Source organism: Panthera onca (genome assembly GCF_046562875.1).
Source record: "Panthera onca isolate mPanOnc1 chromosome E1 unlocalized genomic scaffold, mPanOnc1 haplotype 2 h2.Chr16_ul_5, whole genome shotgun sequence".
Lineage (NCBI taxonomy): Eukaryota > Metazoa > Chordata > Mammalia > Carnivora > Felidae > Panthera > Panthera onca.
Window position 1 is genome coordinate 527,796 of NW_027675819.1, and position 20,471 is coordinate 548,266.

The following is a 20,471-nucleotide window of genomic DNA, read 5'->3' on the forward strand; positions in this document are numbered from 1 at the left end:
TGTGATTTCATTATCTTTATTTTACAGTCACTTCTTTAAACTGGAAGTATTCACTTACCTACGGACTCTTTGAAAGGTGGACTTCCTTTAATTCTTTCAAAGAAATCTTTTAAATTCACCTCATTATTATCTGGAAATATCAAAATCAAGCATATTGTCATTAAAACCCTGATACTCAGTCAGTACACAAAATAAAGGCTCTGATTAACAATACCTAAAATCTCATTCTACCTTATTTTCTCTCTCAAATGGCTGAAACTATTTCAATGTAATTTTTCATACTTTCAGGAACCACACCTATTGATCAGTTAATGATATTAATAGTTCACTTTTTTTGACTTCTTACTCAAAAGTAAGAACTTAAAATAACTTTTGAGTTCCTTATGTATACTAAGTATCCTTTTATGATGCTTCACATTTATTAACTAAAATATGCACAAGAATTCATTCTATAACATGCTTGATGTGCCTATCCTTAAAAGATGAAAGCAAAGAGAAATTAAATAACTTGTCTAGGTCACAAGAGCCAGAAAGTGCTCGAGGCTGTATTTGAACTAAGGCAGTCTAAGGCCAGAGGTGACAATGTTAACTATTGGGACACACACACACACACACACACACACACACACAGGAAATAAAATGCAGTAATGTAACCACAGCAGAAAATATAGGGCTATACCTACAATGAAAAGACTTTAACTTATAACAAAATGGCAAGCTGGGTAGCACAGGAATGATTACAAATTCCTAAAGATGCTGTATGAAATACTTTATTCTATAAATGCATTATCAAGTTGTATGAAAAGGAAATGATAAAACGTTAAGTGGGCACAGAGATCCAGAGGGGAAAACCAAGTGAATACTAAGCCTACAGCTATTTGGGGATACATATTAGATCCAAAAGCAGCAAGGTGCTTGATTTAAATGTTCATGCATATTCATAAAAGAAATCTTGGGTCCTGCTACACGGAGAGTTTGAATTTAGATACCAAATGAAACTGGGATGCTTAAAGAATTTCAATCCAGTGAAAGGGAGATTAAAATATTATATTCACTGGCCCATGTAAACACCAGGGTGACCTAAATCTTCCCAATTTTGAGAGGCAGTGGGTAAAAAAGATCACCTGTGAAAAATCTCCTGCAACTCATGTGGGCTTAGGGTCTAAATTTATACCACTCTCATGATATGAAAAACTCCAGGTCAAAACATAAAAATTGATTGAGGTCAATAATAATCTATGGCAAAAGCAATAACCAATCAATGCTGGGGAGGTACTCTTAAACCTAAGACATGCTCATGGGATTCCCATAGAAAAAACAAGCTGGTTAAGATAAACCCCAAATAAAAAGCCACCTAAAACTGGTAAAACTCACCAGCTTCTAGAAGTATTCCCACACGATTTGACACTTAAGAGTGGATGTAAATAGGAAAGGAGATCAAGTTCACAATACATGAAGTCAAAGATGGAAAACAAAGATAAATATGTGACCACTTGGAAACAATGATCAAGACTAAATAATTATTCTTCTGAGATGTAATGAAACCTTGGGTATTTCCTTTGGTTAAAAAAGCAGAATGGGACAAGCAAAATAAAAGGTGAAATTGGGTCTCCTCTGAAGAAAGACTGCAGATCAAAATGAAGCTGCTGATGTCATGTCTTTGTTTTATTACATAATGGTATTTTCCCACCCATGCTTACAAGAAATGAATGCTAATTATCTAAATAAGCATATGTAGAGTATGAACAGATAGATACGGTCAGTAAATAAATTAGCAGACTATTTTGGCTCTAATTTATATCAACCTAGGCCTCACTGCGACTGCCTTTAGCATTTTACCTCCATATAAAACACTCTAAAACTGGTTCCTATAAACAGGAAAAAATGAGCAGAATCTCAAGCCAAAAAAAATGCTCACCACCGATGTCACAATATTTAAGGGCTTCACTGACGTCCTCCTCAGCTAAATTAACATTCAAACTTTTCAGGGCATGCTCCAAGTTACGTATGCCAATCTTGCCATTATCAACACTTGTCAAGATATAAGCAGCTTCTTTAACTGCTACAAAGATAAATAAATATATATAAGATACTATTATTTTAAAAAATGCAAAATAGTTTGTCCAGAGTCCACTATAGGTGAACTCTCAATTTAACTATATATATTTAACTAAAATCTCTGCAGAAAAAAAGCAAAGTATTTTCTACTTGTAACTGACAACCTATTTATTTCAAGCAGCATTTAAAAAAATTAAGGGCGCCTAGGTGGCTCAGTCGGTTAGGCATCCAACTTCAGCTCAGGTCATGATCTCATGGTTCCTGGGTTTAAGCCCCGCATTGGGCTCTGGGCTGAAAACTCAGAGCCTAGAGCCTGCTTCAGATTCTGTGTCTCTCTTTCTGCCCCTCTTCCACTTGTCCTCTCTCCCTCTCTCTCTCTCTCTCTCTCTCTGTCTCTTAAAACTAAACATTTTAAGAAAAGAAAAAATTAAACCAAAAAATTATATGCAGAATATGATGGGTTACCTGAATCCACTCATCCATTAAATACTGAGTAAGCTGTGACCCTTTCTTAAATAATAGTAACATCCTGTACATGTAGATCTAAAGACTTCTATCAACTGATGAAATAAACGAAAAAAAAATGCTAAAATTTGAGATTAAAGCTCTTGATCTCCAGGGCCACTACCAGTCTATATTGTGCTTTTGTGTGAATTGAAAAAAGGCACCCCTCTCTATGTATCAATTACAAAGAGGCATACCTTCCTCTAGGTAGCTGCAATCTAGCATTGGTGGTCCTAGCCTGGAGAGCACAGTGGAATGTAGAATGCATTTCAGTCTCTACTTGTACCCTCTCAACCAGGCATCTTTGTGCAAGCACAACCCATACAACCAAATGTAGTCCTGTTGATACCACACCAATTTAAAATATAAAACATGATCATTACTGGGAGTTTCAATTTTTTGTCAATACCATTTCTCACCCCATTTCTCTCTCAACCCCAAAACGAAGTTGTCATGTATGTTTCCACAGTCCGAAAATCGTTGCATTATACTAACAGATCTAAACCTTCAGTTGGAAAGAATACCATAATACCATTTTAGACCTATATTCATTTTTACTAACATTTGTTTTATAGCTACTAAGACCAACAATGAAAATTTCAGCCCTCTTAAAGAGTTTCCTTTAAATTCCTTGAAGACAGGGACTGAATTTGTCATGTCTGTAAATAAAATTATAATACATTATATAGTTGGTACTATGAGAAAAATGTGTGCCAGATATGAGCACTGAGCACTCAGATATAAAGCACTGAGACAGTTCACCTAACCTATAACTCTGAAAAGTCTTATGGGTTGAGGAGTGATGTTTGAGCTGAGTTTGGGGGGAAAATGTGAATTTGTTTGACAGAAAATATACAGAAAGGAAACAGCACATGCAAATATATGGAACCAAAAGCACATGGAAGATATGGAACCAATTTAAATTATAATAAGTAATATGGTTACAGAATAAATACAAATGCAGAAGTGATGAGAGATGAGGCTAATGAGATAAGAAGACAGATTTATTGTCATTCTTTAATTCCATAAATATTCACAATTATATAAGTCAATAATATAAAAGATTTGAAACAATGCCTAGCACAGTAAATATCATCTAATATTAGCTATTAAATTAGCTATTAATAAGGGGCTTCTGAAAGCCAAAATTGTGCTAGGATCTGGAGAAACAATGCTAGGACTTGTAGCAAAATGGAAACATGGTTCTTGGCCCAATGATGCTTCCAGGCACGTAAGAAAAAGAATCATTAACCAAATAATCAAAAATATGACTAGAAAACAACCAGATTTTAACATGGGCAGAAGACCTAAATAGACATTTTTCTGAAGAAGACATACAGATGGCCAACAGACACACGAAAAGATATTCATCACCAATCTCAGGGAAATGCAAATCAAAATAACAATGAGATATCACCTTACACGTGTCAGAATGACTAAAATCAAAAACATAAGAAGTAACAAGTGCTGGCGAGGACGTGGAGAAAAAGCAGCCCTTGTGCAATGTTGGTGGAATGTAAATTGGTACAGCTGATGTGGAAACAGTATGGAGGTTCCTCAAAAAGTAAAAACAGAAATACTATTTGACCCAATAATTCCACTACTGGGTATTTACCCAAAGAGAACAAAAACACTAATTCAAAAAGGTATATGCACCCCTATATGTTTATTGCCGCATTATTTACAACAGCCATGATATGGAAGTATCTCAACTATCTATCAATAGGTGAATGAATAAAGATGTGGTATATTATGGAATTTGACAAAACCATGGAAAAGAATGAGATTTTTTTTGCCATTTGCAACAACATGGATGGACCTAGAGGGTATTATACTAAGTGAAATATGTCAGACTGAGAAAGACAAACACCATATGATTGCACTCATATGTGGAATCTAAAAAACAAATAAAAAAAAGAAAAGCAAAATCAGACCTATAAATACAGGAACAAACTGATGGTGGCCGGAGAGAAAGGGGGATAATGGGTAAAAGGGGTAAAGGAGAGTAGGAGATACAGGTTTCCAGGAATGTAATGACTATGTCATGGGAATAAAAGGCACAGGAAAGGGAATATAGTCAGTGATATTGTAATATTGTTGTATGGTGACAAATAGCTATGTTTGTGGTGAGCATAGCAAAATGTATAGAGAATCACTACACCTGAAACGAATATAACATTGTGTGTCCACCGTACTCAAATAAAAAAAGTTTAATGAGAAATTATATTATTTTGGTCTTAATGAATTAAGATAATTCAAAGTTCTCTAATATTTTTGCTACTTTTTTTCCTAAGTAAGCTCTACACCCAACATGGGGCTTGAACTCATGACCCTGAGGTCAAGAGTTGCATGTTCTACCAACTGAACCAGTCAGATGCTCCTACTTTTGTCACTATATAAGCTAAAATATATTGAGCATTTCTAGTGTCATTTAAAAAAATATTAATGGGTATTTATAGTATGAAGTAAATGCTATGAAAAAGACATAGTTTAATGAAAGCTTATAATAAAAGAAGCTGACCTCGACTAGCAGATAATGACAGGCTCCCTAGAGGAAATTGACATTCATTCAATTTTTTTTTTAATGTCTATTTTTGAGACAGAGAAGGAGACACAGAATCTGAAGCAGGCTCCGTGCTCTGAGCTGTCAGCACAAAGCTCAGCACAGGGCTCAAACTCACAGACTACGACATCATGACCTGAGCCAAAGTGAGACACTTAACCAACTGAGTCACCCAGGCACCCCATCACTCATTTGAAAGATGAGTAAACATTAACTAGGCAAAGAGTGTCAGGGAAAACTATTCCAGGGAACAAAATACGCAAAAGCTTTGTAGTTGGAGTTCTAAGGAAATGAAAGAAAGCCATTGTACTTGAAAATGCAGAAAGCAAGGGTAATGGTACAAAATTATACCAGAGAGCTAGGACATGCAGGATTTTGATCTTTAACAACAATGAAAAATGTTTAAAGAGTTGAAAATAGGGGGACATCACACAATCAGATTACTTTTTTGAAAAAAAAAAAATTACTCTGGCTGGAGTGGGAAGAATGGACTAGGAATCCATTGGCACCTGGCAATGATCCTAAAAAATAACTCCTTCATAGGGAATGCTTTCTTGTATACATATATAAAGTCCTTACCATCTGCTGTTGGTAGTTTCAGATTTGAAGACAAAGCCTCTTTCCTAAAGTCTGCAAATTTAAATAGAGAGATTATGCCATAAGGAACAGCATCCTGATTTTACCCAGTTTGGAAGAAAACCAATGGATAAATTACATACTTCATTTCTCAATAACATTTAGCATTGACCATCCCCTTCTTCTCAAAATCCTCCACTAGCTTCCAGAATAACGTTCTCTACTCATCTTCCTCTTACTTCTTAGACTCCATGGATTCGTCAAGCTCCACCAAGCTTCTTAAATGTGGCTGAGATTCTAATGTTACAAATGCTTCCTTTATCCCTAAGAGAACAGCTTAATCCCCAGGCTCATATATTCAATAACGTGTTTAATTATTAGTCTGAATTGTCCTTTTTTAGTCCTGCCTGCCTACCTATCTATCTAATTCTGGAGCTTTTCCTAAGGACAAGGTGCAGTTATACGCTTCATCCTATACATTTTCTACACAAATGCAAATTGATACAGAGATCTATTTGAGGGACAAGTGATAGAAACAAAATATGTCCATTTGCATAGATGGACCACATTGCAGTTAGAGAGCAGTTTAGAATAACTCACAACTAGTACAGGTATTACCTTGAAGCAAAAGGAGGTTAGAATCAAGATACATTATATTTACATTAATTTTTAAAATGTGATCCAAGCAGGATTAAAAAAATATAACTAACCTATTAAAAAGTACTTTCAAAATAGTAGGTTTGGCAATTTTACAAGATAACTCTAAAACAGAATTTCTCAACCTGAGCAAAATTACATTTGGGGCCAGCTAATTATGTGGGGGAGTGCTGTCCTATACATTATAGGGTGGTTAGTAGCATCCCTCACCTCTACTCACCAGATCCCAGCATTCCTCCCCCATCAGTTTTGACAATCTAAACTGTCTTTGCAGATTGCCAGTTTTCCCTGAGACACAGATCTGATCTCATTTTTTAGCTGAAGTTAAATTTAAAGGCAGGGGATGGCTTTCCAAGTATTGATAAAACCCATCTGGGTATATCCCAGATAAGAATATGGATGGATCAGGTAAATTCTTTGTAAATAGAGCAAATAGCCAGATCAACACTTACACAGAATGTTATATAGACCAATGGTTTAATTGTTCAACAATAACTTGTATTTTTCAAAGAGCCTGTCACCTAAAAGAAAAAGAAAGCTAGACAACTATTAGGACCTCTCTAAAATTCATAAAAGGAAAGGGATTAACTTTGAAATGAAATTACTCTAGAAAGAAACATTTTAAAGCCATATGACAACGTATATAAATACTTTCAGACCAAGTTTACAATGCAGTCCAAGAGATCATCCAGGAATTTGATACTGTAATAACTAAATCTCCGTGAATATAGAATATAAGATATATCTCTAAATCTGATCTGTAGTAAATTGCATTTCAATACATTTACAGTAGTATTTAGGAACTAAGTATTAAGATTTAATTAATTAGTATTTGGTAAAATATTTTAAAACCTTGGATAAAATTTTAGAAGAAATTTTTATTACAAGTTGCTGGTTATCTGCTCAATCAACTCACCGTCGAGCAAGGAATCATCCAACACTTCTTGAAAACTATTATCAGTGAAATAAATTCTATTGGTGTTTCCAAGTACATCTGCATAGTTGTCCTTGCCAGACTGATCACTTTCTTCCATACATTCCAATGTACCGATGATGTCATTCAATACTACAAACACAGAGAATATACATGCAACATGTAATTCAGTCCATGGATCTAAATTTTTGGAACATAACAGTAAAACTGATGGATTCTTCCAGTTTTGCACTGTCCAAAATGGCAGCCACTACCCACATGTGGCCATTTAAAAAGGTAGAGCAATCCGTTCTCCACTATAGTTTTCTATAGCCCCTTATCTTTATTCTTAAAATTATTTTGTTAAAACTCTGGGTTCTGCGTGGGCTATTCCTTTATGAACAAAAAAGTATGCCAAAGTTTCTCTAGTGATTCTATTAACGAGCTCACCATTTCATAAAAAATACCCTCCATTCGTCACACCTGCTCCCAAACTCCAATCCTTCCCTTTCTACTTTCTTTCCCTACACCCCTTGCTCCTGTCAGCTCACTTTACCCAATTTAGAGAATCAGCAAAGCCTATTATGTTTAGCATGATAATATCAAACATCTGAACTAGGAAATCCATGACTGACCACCCCCCCCTTAATTAAAACAAACAAAAACCTCTTCACATTTCTAAAGTACATGTCTAAAAAAATAATCTTTCAGAATTCATTAAGAGAAATATATAATAAATTACTTTAAAATTAGCTAATTTATGTGAAAGTATAATTTAATATATTATGTTGTTCCATGAGTTAGTCATTAGTCATTGGTAAGAAGTTTCAAAAATAGGCCATGTGAGGAATGGTTGAAAGGAAATCTGAGTCCAGAGAAAAGATGATTCAACATAAAAGAAAGAAAATATAAGAGCTCTCCTCCCATCCCTGGAGGGCTACTGACGGGGAAGAGTCCAAATGTTAAGTTTGGGAATGGAATTATAAGGCAGGATTTCCATCAAATATGTGGAACAATTGACTAGTTCTACAGCTGTCCAAAAATTATGGAATGCGCTGCTTCAAAGAGTCATAAGGATTTCCAAGACAAACAGTAGGATGAGTGTCCCTTACGATTAGCCTGTCCCTGAAGCCCACTAATGTGTTTTTTTAATTTTTTTTTAATGTTTATTTCTGAGACAGAGAGAGACAGAGCATGAGTGGGAGAGGGGCAGAGAGAGAGGGAGACCCAGAATCTGAAGCAGACTCCAGGCTCTGAGCTGTCAGCACAGAGCCCGACACGGGGCTCGAACTCACAAACCGCGAGATCATGACCTGAGCCAAAGTCGGACGCTCAACCAACTGAGCCACCCAGGCACCCCTAATGCGGTTTTTAAATAAACATGTAAAAATCGAAAAAACTCCGTATCTAATTAACACAGAAACTATCAAATCCTCTACTATAGACCTCATTCTCTGACCACAGTAAACTAAAAATAAACAACAAAGAGAGGACAATAATGAAATTCAAATTCAAATTTAAAATTTTTAAATTCATTTAAAATTTTTCAAATAATTGCTTTCAAATTTAAGGTTTTTCTCTTAGGCAACTCTTACATCAAGGAGAAAATCAAAATACAACTGAATATGCTTAGAAAAAAACAAGAATAAAGACTTTGATAAACCAAAGTCTTACTGAAATGAAAATTGATAGTCTTAAACATTTATTTCTCAGTAAGAAGAAAAAAGTAAGTTCATAATTTAAACAACTTAGAAAAACTACAAAATGGACAAAAGGGAACAATAGAAAGGACATCCTAAAGATAAAAGCAGAATTTTTTTTTTACTACAAATAGAAACACTAAAGATAAATCTAAGATGTAGAGCTTTAAAAAGAGAGATAATTAAAAGATCTGCTAGGAAATCTAGAAGAAGATATATATATATATATATGTGTATATATGTGTGTATATATACACACATATATACACACACACACACACACACAAATATATATATACAAATTTAAGAATGAGAAAATAACCAGACACAAAAAAATCAAAAGAATTATCACTGCATAGGATTGTACTAATATTCCCAAAAAACACTTGAATAAAATAAATTTCCTAGGAGAATAAAAATTACCAAAACTGACAAAATAAAACAGAGGATGGCAATAAGCAGTCCACCAAAATCAAAGTCAAAGATGAATAATAAACTAGAAAAAAAATGGCAATAGACAAGACAGAACATTAATGTCCCTTATATAAAAAGAGCTATTTAAAAAAAAAAAAGAGCTATTTATAAATTCATATGAAAAAGACAATCTAATTAAAATAAAAGAAAAGCATATTCGACAATCATATGAAAAATGTTTTACCTCACTAGTCATTAAAGACATGCATATTAAAACAATAATAGAATTCTTTTACCAGCAGAATTTTCAATAAATAATATCCATTACTGATAAAAGTGTGAATTTTTACAAACTTTTTGGAGGATAATTAAGCAGTAGCTGTTAACATCTCACATCTGCATATATTTCAGTCTAGCAGTGTGACTTCTGAGGGTTTTATCCCCCAGGAGAACTTTATGCACATATATACATACAACAATGCTCATCAAAATGTTTCAGTGGTGAAAAATTGGCAAATTTTCAGATTTTTAATTGGCAAATATCATCAAAAGTGTTGTGGATAAAATGACAGTACATCCCCCAAATGGAATATTATTGCAGTCTTTAAAAAGAATGAGGTTGCGGGGCGCCTGGGTGGCGCAGTCGGTTAAGCGTCCGACTTCAGCCAGGTCACGATCTCGCGGTCCGTGAGTTCGAGCCCCGCGTCAGGCTCTGGGCTGATGGCTCGGAGCCTGGAGCCTGTTTCCGATTCTGTGTCTCCCTCTCTCTCTGCCCCTCCCCGGTTCATGCTCTGTCTCTCTCTGTCCCAAAAATAAATAAAAAAAAAGTTGAAAAAAAAAAAAAAAAAAAAGAATGAGGTTGTTTATGATACAATGGAACATGGAACAATATCTAAGATACACTGTTAATTTCTTTAAACCTGCAAGTCGTGGAATATTATGGACATGGTAATTTTATTTTAAATTTTTTTTTTAACGTTTTATTTATTTTTGAGACAGAGAGAGACAGAGCATGAACGGGGGAGGGGCAGAGAGAGAGGGAGACACAGAATCGGAAGCAGGCTCCAGGCTCTGAGCCATCAGCCCAGAGCCTGACGCGGGGCTCGAACTCACCGACCGCGAGATCGTGACCCGGGCTGAAGTCGGACGCTTAACCGACTGAGCCACCCGGGCGCCCCCATGGTAATTTTATTTTAATTAATTAATTATTAATTAATTGATTGATTTATTTAGAGAACAAGCAGGGGCAGAGAGAGAAGAAAACAGAGGATCTGAAGTGGGCTCTGTGCTGACAGCAGAGAGCCCAATGTGGGGCTTGAACTCACAAACCATGAGATCATAACCTGAGCCAAAATCAGACATTTAACCAACTGAGCCACCCAAGTGCGTCTAATTTTTAAATAATATCAGAATACACAAATATTCATAGATTCAAATAAAAAAGGCTAAAGGGATATTTACCACACTTTAACAGGGATATTTCCAGAAGGTGACATTACATGAGCCTTGCACTTTATATCTCTTACATTTCTGGTCACTAAATTTTTTTATAACAGTTTCAAAATTACCATTATTATATAATAAAATGTCCTTACTTTAGCTATTGGAAAACATCATAACCTTGTCATTTTCCCAATCTTTTCCATTCAAATACAAATTCTTAAATGAAAAACAAATGTAATCAAGTTTGCCATAACTGGAAGAGTTCAAATGTAGATGAAACAAACATTTGGCACAGATACTACAAAGAAGATCTGAGCACCAAATATAATGTTTGGCTACGTGACCTCTGAATGAGTCCTGTGTTGTTTGCCATTCAACAGTTTTACCATAAAGTTCTTACCAACAAAAGTGGAAAATTTCTGAGTGTCCTTCAAAGCCCTCATACAGTCTTTAACATTCACCACGTTGTCATCTGTAAGAGAGAGAGGGGAGGGGAACAGACAAGAATCCCTGGAAAACGTAATATTAAAAAGCTCATATGAAAATCAAAACCAGCATACAATTTCTTTACTTTACATACAAGATACTTGGGATTCATTTTCACCCACTGTGCCTTGCAATTAACCTTACAAGATTGTAGATATGCTAGTTCTGATTCTACCTGTAAGGCAACTAACCTACTAAGAAAGTTGTAAGTCCAATAACTTTACTTGGTACAAACCAGCAAAGCTAGGTTTTCTATTCACAGAGCTGGAATTTCCAAACTATGTGTTAGTCACTAAATCAAGATCTATCTAAAGAGAGTGGATACCAATGAGCCCACTCCCCCACAAAATTTCTACCTGCTTGCTAAGAGTATTCTCATTAACTGTAAAAAAGGACTTTAAAAGAAAGTCTCCTCTTTAAGGACATTTACAGCAATACAAGCAAATACCTATAGATATTAGCTCAAAGGAGCCCTATTCGCTTGAACAAAAACCTTGCACACTTTCTTCAGTTACTCCTACCCAATACAAAAAAATGGATAATAATATTTAAATGCTTACCAGAAACAAGATCTGACTGAAGAATTTTCTCTACCTCTTCTTCAGGTGACTTAATCCCAATATTGCCTAGAAAGCTCTCCAAGTTCTTCCCAGATATCATGTCACCTTCAAGCCCATCAAGAGCTAAGACAATGTCTTGTAACTCTAGAAACAGAAAAAAGTGATTCGGTAATTGAACTAACCTCTGACTTAAAAAACAACAGTAGCCATCACTCAAGACTTTTGTCAGTGGTAGTCCATGATTTATGATCACCTCTTGAATAAGAAATCTCAGTGAAGAATCCAGCCCTCAGGAAATTCTAAGTCCAGCAAAACAATATGCTTGGTCTGCCATGTTTCTTTGGTGCTAATATAAAATTGGCACAACCAAAATGGTTGCTATGGCTGAATTTTTCACTGCAATGACACAAAGTAGTTATTTTAAACTAGAGCTCTAATGGTAGCAAACAAAATTAACTCATCCTGGTGGAAGTGAAATAGATTTCAGAATCATGAGAAATGTAAAATTGTAAACACAAGTATCACAAAGACTCACTCACCTTTTCTTTTCAATTCTACCAAGATCCAGTTGTACTCTGGCATCTGGAATTTTGCTTTATTTCCAGCCCTTTCAAAGGAGGCAGTGTTAAGTACATTCAAATCCTGGCTCCAGGATTTGTGACCTGAAACTATCTGACCTTGAGCAAATTATTACTATTTAACCCCTCTATCAAATTCAGTAGTCTTATATCTAAAATAATTTAATAATACTATCTACCTCACACAGTTAATATGGAGATTAAATATATGATGTATGAAAAACACTTAAAACAACATTAGGTATATAGCAAACACTAAGTGTCATATTAATAGCAATAAAGTTACTATTATTATTATTATTATTATTATTATTATTATTAAGCCTTCAGGAATAGCTGCAAACAGTAATCACAGCTTCTTAGTACCTTCGATCCCGCTTCACTTTCTGTCCCCCTAACATCTCAGCGAGGCAACTGCAAATGACAGTCACCTAAAAACCTGTATCAGCTCTGCTTGTTTTACCTAAAGCTTGGTTCCCTTTAAAATATGGTTTCTTTGCACAGACACCTTAAGAGGAGTCTGCTCATCCTCCCATGCTCCACATAGGACCAGGAAGCAGAGAAACACTCCTAAGATTCTGCTGTCTGGCTATTTTAGTTCCACCTTCAATCAAACCTATCCCTCCCCTGAGATTCAGGCCTGTCATTGACCTACACTACCCTCCGGACACCATCATCTACTGACTTTCTGATCACTCTTTCACCTTCTTGGAGGATCTTTGGTCACCCTGCTCATAATCCTCCCTCAGCCCCATTTCCCATTATCATCTGATGACAATAAGAATGACCTTGACCTCTCAACTCCAAAAACTTTCACTTCCTTTCCAAAGTCATCCAGATCAATGGCTATCCTTAATCCTCATCAATACCTAGAACTGCCTGCCCAACCTCTAAAATCTTCAACTACAAGATCAGACACTGACCATAATCCCTTAAAACTGTGTGTATACTGAAGGAAAGCATAGAACTTGATCCACAATATGCCTGTTTTCTCAGCCCCTCCAAGTTTGTCAACAAATAGTCCAGGCACAGTGAACTAACCTTATCAGTCAGTAATGAAGGGAACAGTCTGAGCATATGACAGTCAACCTTGCAAGGAGACTTTTCTAAAAAGAGCAGTTTCAGGCCTGCTATGTTAACACTTTTCTTCCAGGGTGGCCCTTCCTCACTCTTCCCTGTAATTATTGGCCTTTTCTTGCACTGGCTGACAGATTCCAGTGTCAACCCCCAATCACTATGACCAGCTCCCAGATTCAGGTACCTAAACTACACCTTTCTCCTTTTTCACTGTTCTCCTTTCTCAATGGTTTAGTTTCCATTTTTTTTCCTTCCTCCACATAAAAAGTTATCTGTCCTGAATACCAGTCTTTCTGAACTCTGTTTTCTGATTTCAAAATTAACTACCATTTACCAAGTATATAGTATGTGCCTAATAATTAGATTATGTGCTTTATATGTGTTTTTGCAGTTGATCCTGACAACTCTAGGAGAAACGTGATTTTATTAGCTTCCTTGTTTTAAAGATGAGGAAACCAGAATGACCTACAGAGACTACCCAGCTGGTAAGTCAAAAACCCACAAACCACCATGTATCAAACTCCATAGCCCATGTTCTTTTCTACCTGTATGCATTGTTTCCTATAGCACGGCTAATCTATTTCACTATACTATATTGATGCTAATTATGTTACGTGACCCAGGTAACATATTTATATGTCAACAGGGAATTATTAAGTACTTTTCTTAACCTAAAAGAGAAACAATGATGTTAAAAATTTTATACCAGGGCAGAGTGGTTATGAAAAATCTGAAAAGTATCTATCTACTTCTTTACACCCAGAAATGACTCCGCTTCCGTTTTCCTAAACATATACCTATGTTGTTATTCTTCTCCTGACAGCGCTCATTGACCAAACAGTCATTTGAATGTTATTCAAATAAATTACCAGTGATAATTAAGTTTTAAACTTATTTTCCCAATAGAAAAGTACACAAACTCCATGAGTATGATCTCCATTGGTTTTAGGTCTATGATTTAACTTTTAAGCAAAAATGGAAGTCAAGTGGTAGGAAATAGCCATGGTACCAAAATGCACATGGTCACTCTTGTATGTTAACAAAATCCAAAGAAAGGAACATGAGGAATGTCTACTAAAGGAAGAGGTAGAAGATTTCTGAGAAATTCTATAATATATAAGCCTTTACACAGGGTAGAGTCCTAAGTCTGAGGCTAAAAATGGTATAGAAAATTTTCATATCTGAAAAATTGTAAAGCTAGTATCTGACTTTACATAAAGTCCAGAACAAAACACACACACACACACACACACACACACACACACACACACACAAATAACAACAACAAAAAAAGGGATTTAAAATAGGTTACACAGGCCCCATTCCAGAAAAAGGCATTTTTCTTTCATCATGGATGCTGCCAACTTTTAATCAAAATCAAGTTTTGCCTGCCTTAAAACAGATCAATGCCAACATGGTAAGCAGAAATTAACAGAACTAGAAATTCTAAAAAACAAAACACAAAGACATCCATTCAATAAAAGTAAATTTAACAGTCACAAATAATTTACTAGTTACCTTTTAACCTGGAGGCATCACGAATATCCTTTACCACTTGTCCAAATTCTTCTATTTGTACTTCATCATCTTCTGCAAGAAAAACATTTTTTTTCAGTTTATTTATTTATTTTGAGGGGGGGGGGGAGGGGAAGAGAGAGAGGGAGAGAGAGAATCCCAAGCAGGCTCCATCCTGTCAGCACAGAGCCAGACAAGGGGCTCGAGTCAATCAGATTCTCTATCCCAGCCCCTTGGACTCTGGGGCTGAGACTAGCCAGTCTCCGTGACTGCTCAGAACATTAGCCCGTTAACTTGGGGGCAGCCACAGTCTGTCCTCTGGAATGGGGAGCAGAATATACTGCTCTACAAAGAAAGTAGTGAAGGAAATGCACGAGGAGGCAGAAACTTGTCAGGAAAGCCACACTGACAGTTCCCAGCTCCGCCTCCGTTCTCTTCCAGAGAAGAGACCCCTTGGGTAAGCTCGGTGAGACACCTTGTCCCCTCCGAAGCCATCTCCCTCAGCTAACTCAAGTTCCTTTGCTACTGTGTCCAAAACAGTTTTAATACAACATCAGAGAAAGACCCAGATCCCAAGTCTTGTAAGTCCCAGTTCCAAGCCCGCCGCTCTCCCACATTTTTCTAGATGGTTAGAAGGGGTGGAGTCCTTGCCTCCTGTCCCCTCCTGTCACTACATCCTTCTTGGGGCTCTGCCTGCTGACTTAGTCCCACAGTGACCTCCTCACCAGTTCTTCATTCCCCCTGCTCCAGACACAATCTTTTTCACACAGTTGATGGTTGAGAGAAGATCGGGGCTCAGCAGTTCTGAAGGGGAGACAGAGAATACCTGTGAGAACACAGAGGACAGTCCCAGAGACTGAGGCACACACCGGCTCTCCCCGCCCCCCGGGGGCTGAGTCCTTCCAGATTAGGCAAGGGCTCCCTCCCAGAGGCCCATGGAGATATCCCTACAATGGCTGCTAGAGGTCAAGGGTGGCTAGGGGTGGGGGCAGGAGGGGCAGGAGTAAATGTATGTTTACTACCACACATCCTAGCTAGGGTACATGCTGGTTCGCGCCACGTTTGAGGGTTTCTAGGGAAAGGAAATGTCAAAACAGGCAGCACAGAGGCCGAGGTAAACCTTGCCTAATGAGAGAGGCTCTTCAGGTGAAGAGTGCAGGGATGTTGATCAGAGTACGAAAGAGGGAGTAAGGGGCAAAGTCATGGACCTGTGGAGCCTCCACGAGTGGCTCTGAGGTGGGGAGTTTGCCCTTGGCCTCGAATCAATCAGGCCATTGACCAAAGTCAGGACTTGATGGTTAGAGCTGAGCCTTCAGGGCCACCAGTCTGGCATTCAGCACTGGTTCTATGAGCCTCAGTTTGCTCGTCTGTAAAGCGGGGATCATAATAGTTTCCACCGCATGAGAAGCTGGCATGTGAAGTGCTCAGCATACAACACACTCTCGCTAAATGTTGGCCGCTGCTGTCCTCTGTTACTGGGTGTGCAGAGCCTTTCTGGAGCCTGCACCCCGGAGAATCTCCTAACCGGAGGGGCATCGTAGCCACTAGTGAAATCCTCTGCTCAGCAAAGGCACTCCTGGGTGCATTCCCAGGCTTGGAGTGGGACGAGAAGTCCTGTGAGTAGACCCCACTCATCCTCTCCCCTCTCCCACCCTGAGACCCCGGCCAGACCTTTGCAGTCCTCGTGGCAAATGTTTTCCGAGTGACTCTTGTGATCATTGCACCAATAGTGGCTGTTGATCTGGAAGACGCCATAGTCGAAGCTGCCGTCTGCATTTTCATTTACCTTTGATAGGTTGAAGTTGCTCTCCACAAAAGCCAGGCACAGCCCTTAGAACAGGGAGAAGAAGGTTTTTAGAGGGCTCTGAACTGAGGGACAAAGGACACGGAGGAGAAAGGGAGACGGGGAAGCAGAAGAAAGGAACAAGGCCTAAGAGGCTAGACGGGGCGAGCTGGCCGGAAACACCCATTAGCTTCTCTCCTCGCCCTTCGGTCCATCCACCTGCCCCTCAGTACAACCGCTCATCATCCCGCTGTCCATCCGCATCTCCTGCACTTGATGATCGCCTACTGTGTGCCATGACCCGTGCAAAGCCCAGTGAGGGACATTCAGCTGGGGCAAAGGCAGCTGGTGCCTTCAGCAAGAACGAAGACGCACCCCTTAAAGGACCACAAGACAAGATAAAACGAGAAGGACGGCACAAGACAGGTGTGTGCAAAATCTGGGCAAAAGGAAGCTAGCCCCACCAGGGAGGAGGACGAAGCCTTTGCACTGCCTGCTCCCTCTGCCTGGAATGCTCTTCCCCAGACATTTGGGTGACCCGGTCCTTTGCCTCATTCAGTGCTGCTCAATGTCACCTCCTCAGAGAGGTATTCCTTGACTTCCCCTTCAAGGACAAGGTTACCTCTCACTCCCCTGGCTTTATTCTGCTGCATAACATTTATCACCACCAGGAAGTGCTTCATATGTTTGTGTGTTTGTTTGGGACTCGCCTCTCCCCCTAGAATGCGAACACTGTGAAGGAAGGGGCTTTGTTGATGTCTCTGTCCCCAGCCCCTAAAATAGTTCCCGGTACATAGTAAGTGCTCAGTTAATAATATTCAGTGGAAGGAATATAGAATGTTGGGAGGGGCTTCTCGGGGAGGGCTGCTTTTTGAACTTGGCTTCGAAAGATGAATGATGGAAAGATGGCCACATAGGAGGTGACCAGGAGCAGAAGAGGAATGGGGGGGCGGGAGTGTGAGAAAGCAGCACTCACAGTCACTCAGGGAGTAGCCCTCACACCTATCCAGATCCTCCTTGTGCAGCACTCTGGCCAAGTCACAGCGACTGATGAGCTTGGCCTCATTTATGGCAACGAGGCAGCTGACCAAGGACATGAGTAGCATCCTCATCATCTTCGGAGGGGAGAAGGTGCAGCTGAGGGCCTGTGGTCCCGAGGATCTCCCAGACGTGCTGCTGGTCTCCTCTGAGCACCTGAGGAATCTGGAGACAGCAGCCAAATGTCCCGGCTCACTCACGGCTCCCCGCCTGGCTATTTCTCTTTCCTCTCACCATTTTATACTTTCTTTTACTACAGAAACTTTCAAACATTTACAAAATAAGAGAGAATAATATCATGAATCTCCATGTAGCCACTGCCCAGCGTCAACAGTGAAAAACCGAGGCTGATCTCCTTTCATCTATAGGTTTTCTCCTGTTTTAGCCATTCTCACTCTTGTAAAGGACACCTGGCTATGGGCAGCATTTGGGTACAGGGGTGGGGAGTGAGGCTGGCAAAGGAGACTGATGAGCACTGGACTTTACTGGTACTTGCGTGTGTGGGTTTGAACATGTGCTCTCGTAGGAAGGGCCAGGCCACTGGGTGTTGGTCTGCCCTCAACCCCACGCTCCCAGACGCATGATATGTGACTTTTCCCAAGGGTATACCCTGCCATGTGCAATTCCTGAGAGGCTGTCTTATAAGCTCTACACCTTTGTTTCCACTCAAAACTGGGGTCACTCAAGTAAAAGTGACCTTGTTGAAGAAATAAACTTCACTTTCACACTCTGTGTGTGTGTGTGTGTGTGTGTGTGTAGGGGGAGGTGCAAGGGGCGGGGACTCTGGATTCACATCGCCTGCTTTCAAAGGTTGGGCTGCAGTGTGACCTTGGGCAATATACTTTACCTCTCCGGGCCTCATTTGTAAAAGGAAGATATGCCAGTACCCACTTACTAGGGTTGTCATGATGATTAAACGAAATGATAAATGCCTAAATCTTGGTTTTGCATTCCCCCCCAAAATAGGAAGCAAGACTTCTGGGACAAAGGTTGATTCCTAGGCTGGAGTTAGGAAAGAGTATAAAATAAGTCTGAATTATCTTGTGCTAGAAAGTAAGAAAGTGCTCAAAATATGGATTGGGGCACGTCAAATGGACATGAGAGCCAGCTCAGAGGGGCACCCACTGGCCAAATCTGGAACACTTTCTTGGTAACAGCTTTATTGAGATAAAATTCACAGTACATAATTCACATACCGCACAATCACTTAATTTAAAGCGTGCAGCTCAATAGTGTGTTTGCAGAGCCGTGCGACTATGATCGCGGTCAATTTTAAAACATTTTCATCAACCCAACAGGAAACCCCATACCCATTAGCTGTCACTAATCCACCCCTCCTCCAACCCCTGCCCACCACAAGCCTACTTTCCATTTCTCTAGATTTACCTAACCTGGACACTGCACACAAATAGTCACACCATAGGTGGCCTTTGAGCCCGGCTTCTTTCGCTTAACGATGTTTTCAAGATTTATTCATGTTGTGGCAGCCACTGGGATCTCATTCCTTGTGATGAATCCTTCTTTTGTCTCTCTATTGATCGTTTTATAGACTTTTGGGCTACTTTGGGGCTATTATGAATGACGGTGCTGTGAACATTCACGCACAAGTGTTTGTGTGGACAAATGTTTTCATTCCTTCGGGCATATACGCCAAGGAATGGAACTGCTGAGCCATAGAGTAACTTCAAGTTTCAACTTTGGAGCAACTGCCTGACTTCAAAGTGGCTGTACCATTTTACATTGCCATCGGCTTTTCCACATCCTTACCAACACTGGTTACTTTAAAAAAAAAAAATTATAAAGTTTATTTAGTTATTTTGAGAGAGAGAGAGAGAGAGAGAGAGAGGGTGCACAAAAGCTAGGGAGGGGCAGAGAGAGAGGGAGAGAGGGAGAATCCCAAGCAGGCTCCTCACTGTCAACGCAGAGCCCAATGCGGGGCTTGAGCCCACAGACTGTGAGATCATGACCTGAGCTGATATCAAGAGGCTCAACTGACTGAGTCACCCAGGTGCCCCAACGCTTGTTTGTTTTTTTAATTCAATTTACTCTTTTTTTTTAAGTAGGTTCTGCCCATGACCCTGATGTTGAGAGTCACCATGCTCTATACCAACTGAGCCCACCAGCACCCCCCCCCACTAACACTTGCTATTAACTGTCTTTCTGATCAAAGCTCTCCTAATGGGTGCCAAGTCGTACACATGATGGTTTGGATCTGCATTTTCCTGGTGGCTAATGACTCTGAGCATCTTTCTATGTGCTCTTTGGCCATTTGCATATCTTTGGGGAAATTCAGTATTCAGATCTTTTGCCCATTTTCTAGTTGGGTTATTTGTCCTTCTTTATTGAGTTGTAAAAATTCTTTATCAGATGGGAATGCAAGCTGGTGCAGCCACTCTGGAAAACAGGATGGGGGTTCCTCAAAAAACTAAAAATAGAACTACCCTACAACCCAGCAATTGCACTACTAGGCATTTATCCACGGGATACAGGTGTGCTGTTTTGAAGGGACACATGCACCCCCATGTTTATAGCAGCACTATCAACAATAGCTGAAGTATGAAAAGAGCCCAAATGCCCATCGATGGATGACGGATGACTGTATATAT

At 39.1% G+C, this 20,471-nt stretch overlaps 2 protein-coding genes across 5 annotated transcripts in view; both read right to left on the minus strand.

Moving 5' to 3' along the window:
• On the minus strand, nucleotides 1–15,539 carry LOC145715163 (EF-hand calcium-binding domain-containing protein 13-like). Its single transcript, XM_081794823.1, has 8 exons — nucleotides 15,419–15,539; nucleotides 15,048–15,119; nucleotides 11,875–12,018; nucleotides 11,229–11,300; nucleotides 7,275–7,424; nucleotides 5,705–5,755; nucleotides 1,919–2,062; nucleotides 1–130 (listed from the first exon to the last, which is right to left on the minus strand). The coding sequence occupies exons 1-8, from the start codon at nucleotides 15,537–15,539 to the stop codon at nucleotides 51–53; spliced, it is 834 nt and encodes a 277-aa protein (XP_081650949.1). The 3' UTR covers nucleotides 1–50.
• LOC145715157 (pleckstrin homology domain-containing family M member 1-like) overlaps nucleotides 15,259–20,471 on the minus strand; it is a 20,466-nt gene continuing 15,253 nt past the window's right edge. For 3 of the 4 annotated variants that reach the window (XM_081794818.1, XM_081794817.1, XM_081794819.1), the window contains exons 5-7: nucleotides 17,804–18,030; nucleotides 16,716–16,874; nucleotides 15,259–15,870 (exon numbers count right to left, since the gene is read on the minus strand). In XM_081794818.1, the coding sequence (XP_081650944.1) occupies nucleotides 15,746–15,870; nucleotides 16,716–16,874; nucleotides 17,804–18,030 (511 nt within the window). In that variant the 3' untranslated portion in view covers nucleotides 15,259–15,745. The remainder of the gene's footprint in view (nucleotides 15,871–16,715; nucleotides 16,875–17,803; nucleotides 18,031–20,471) is intronic. The other variant, XM_081794820.1, reaches the window with a different exon arrangement.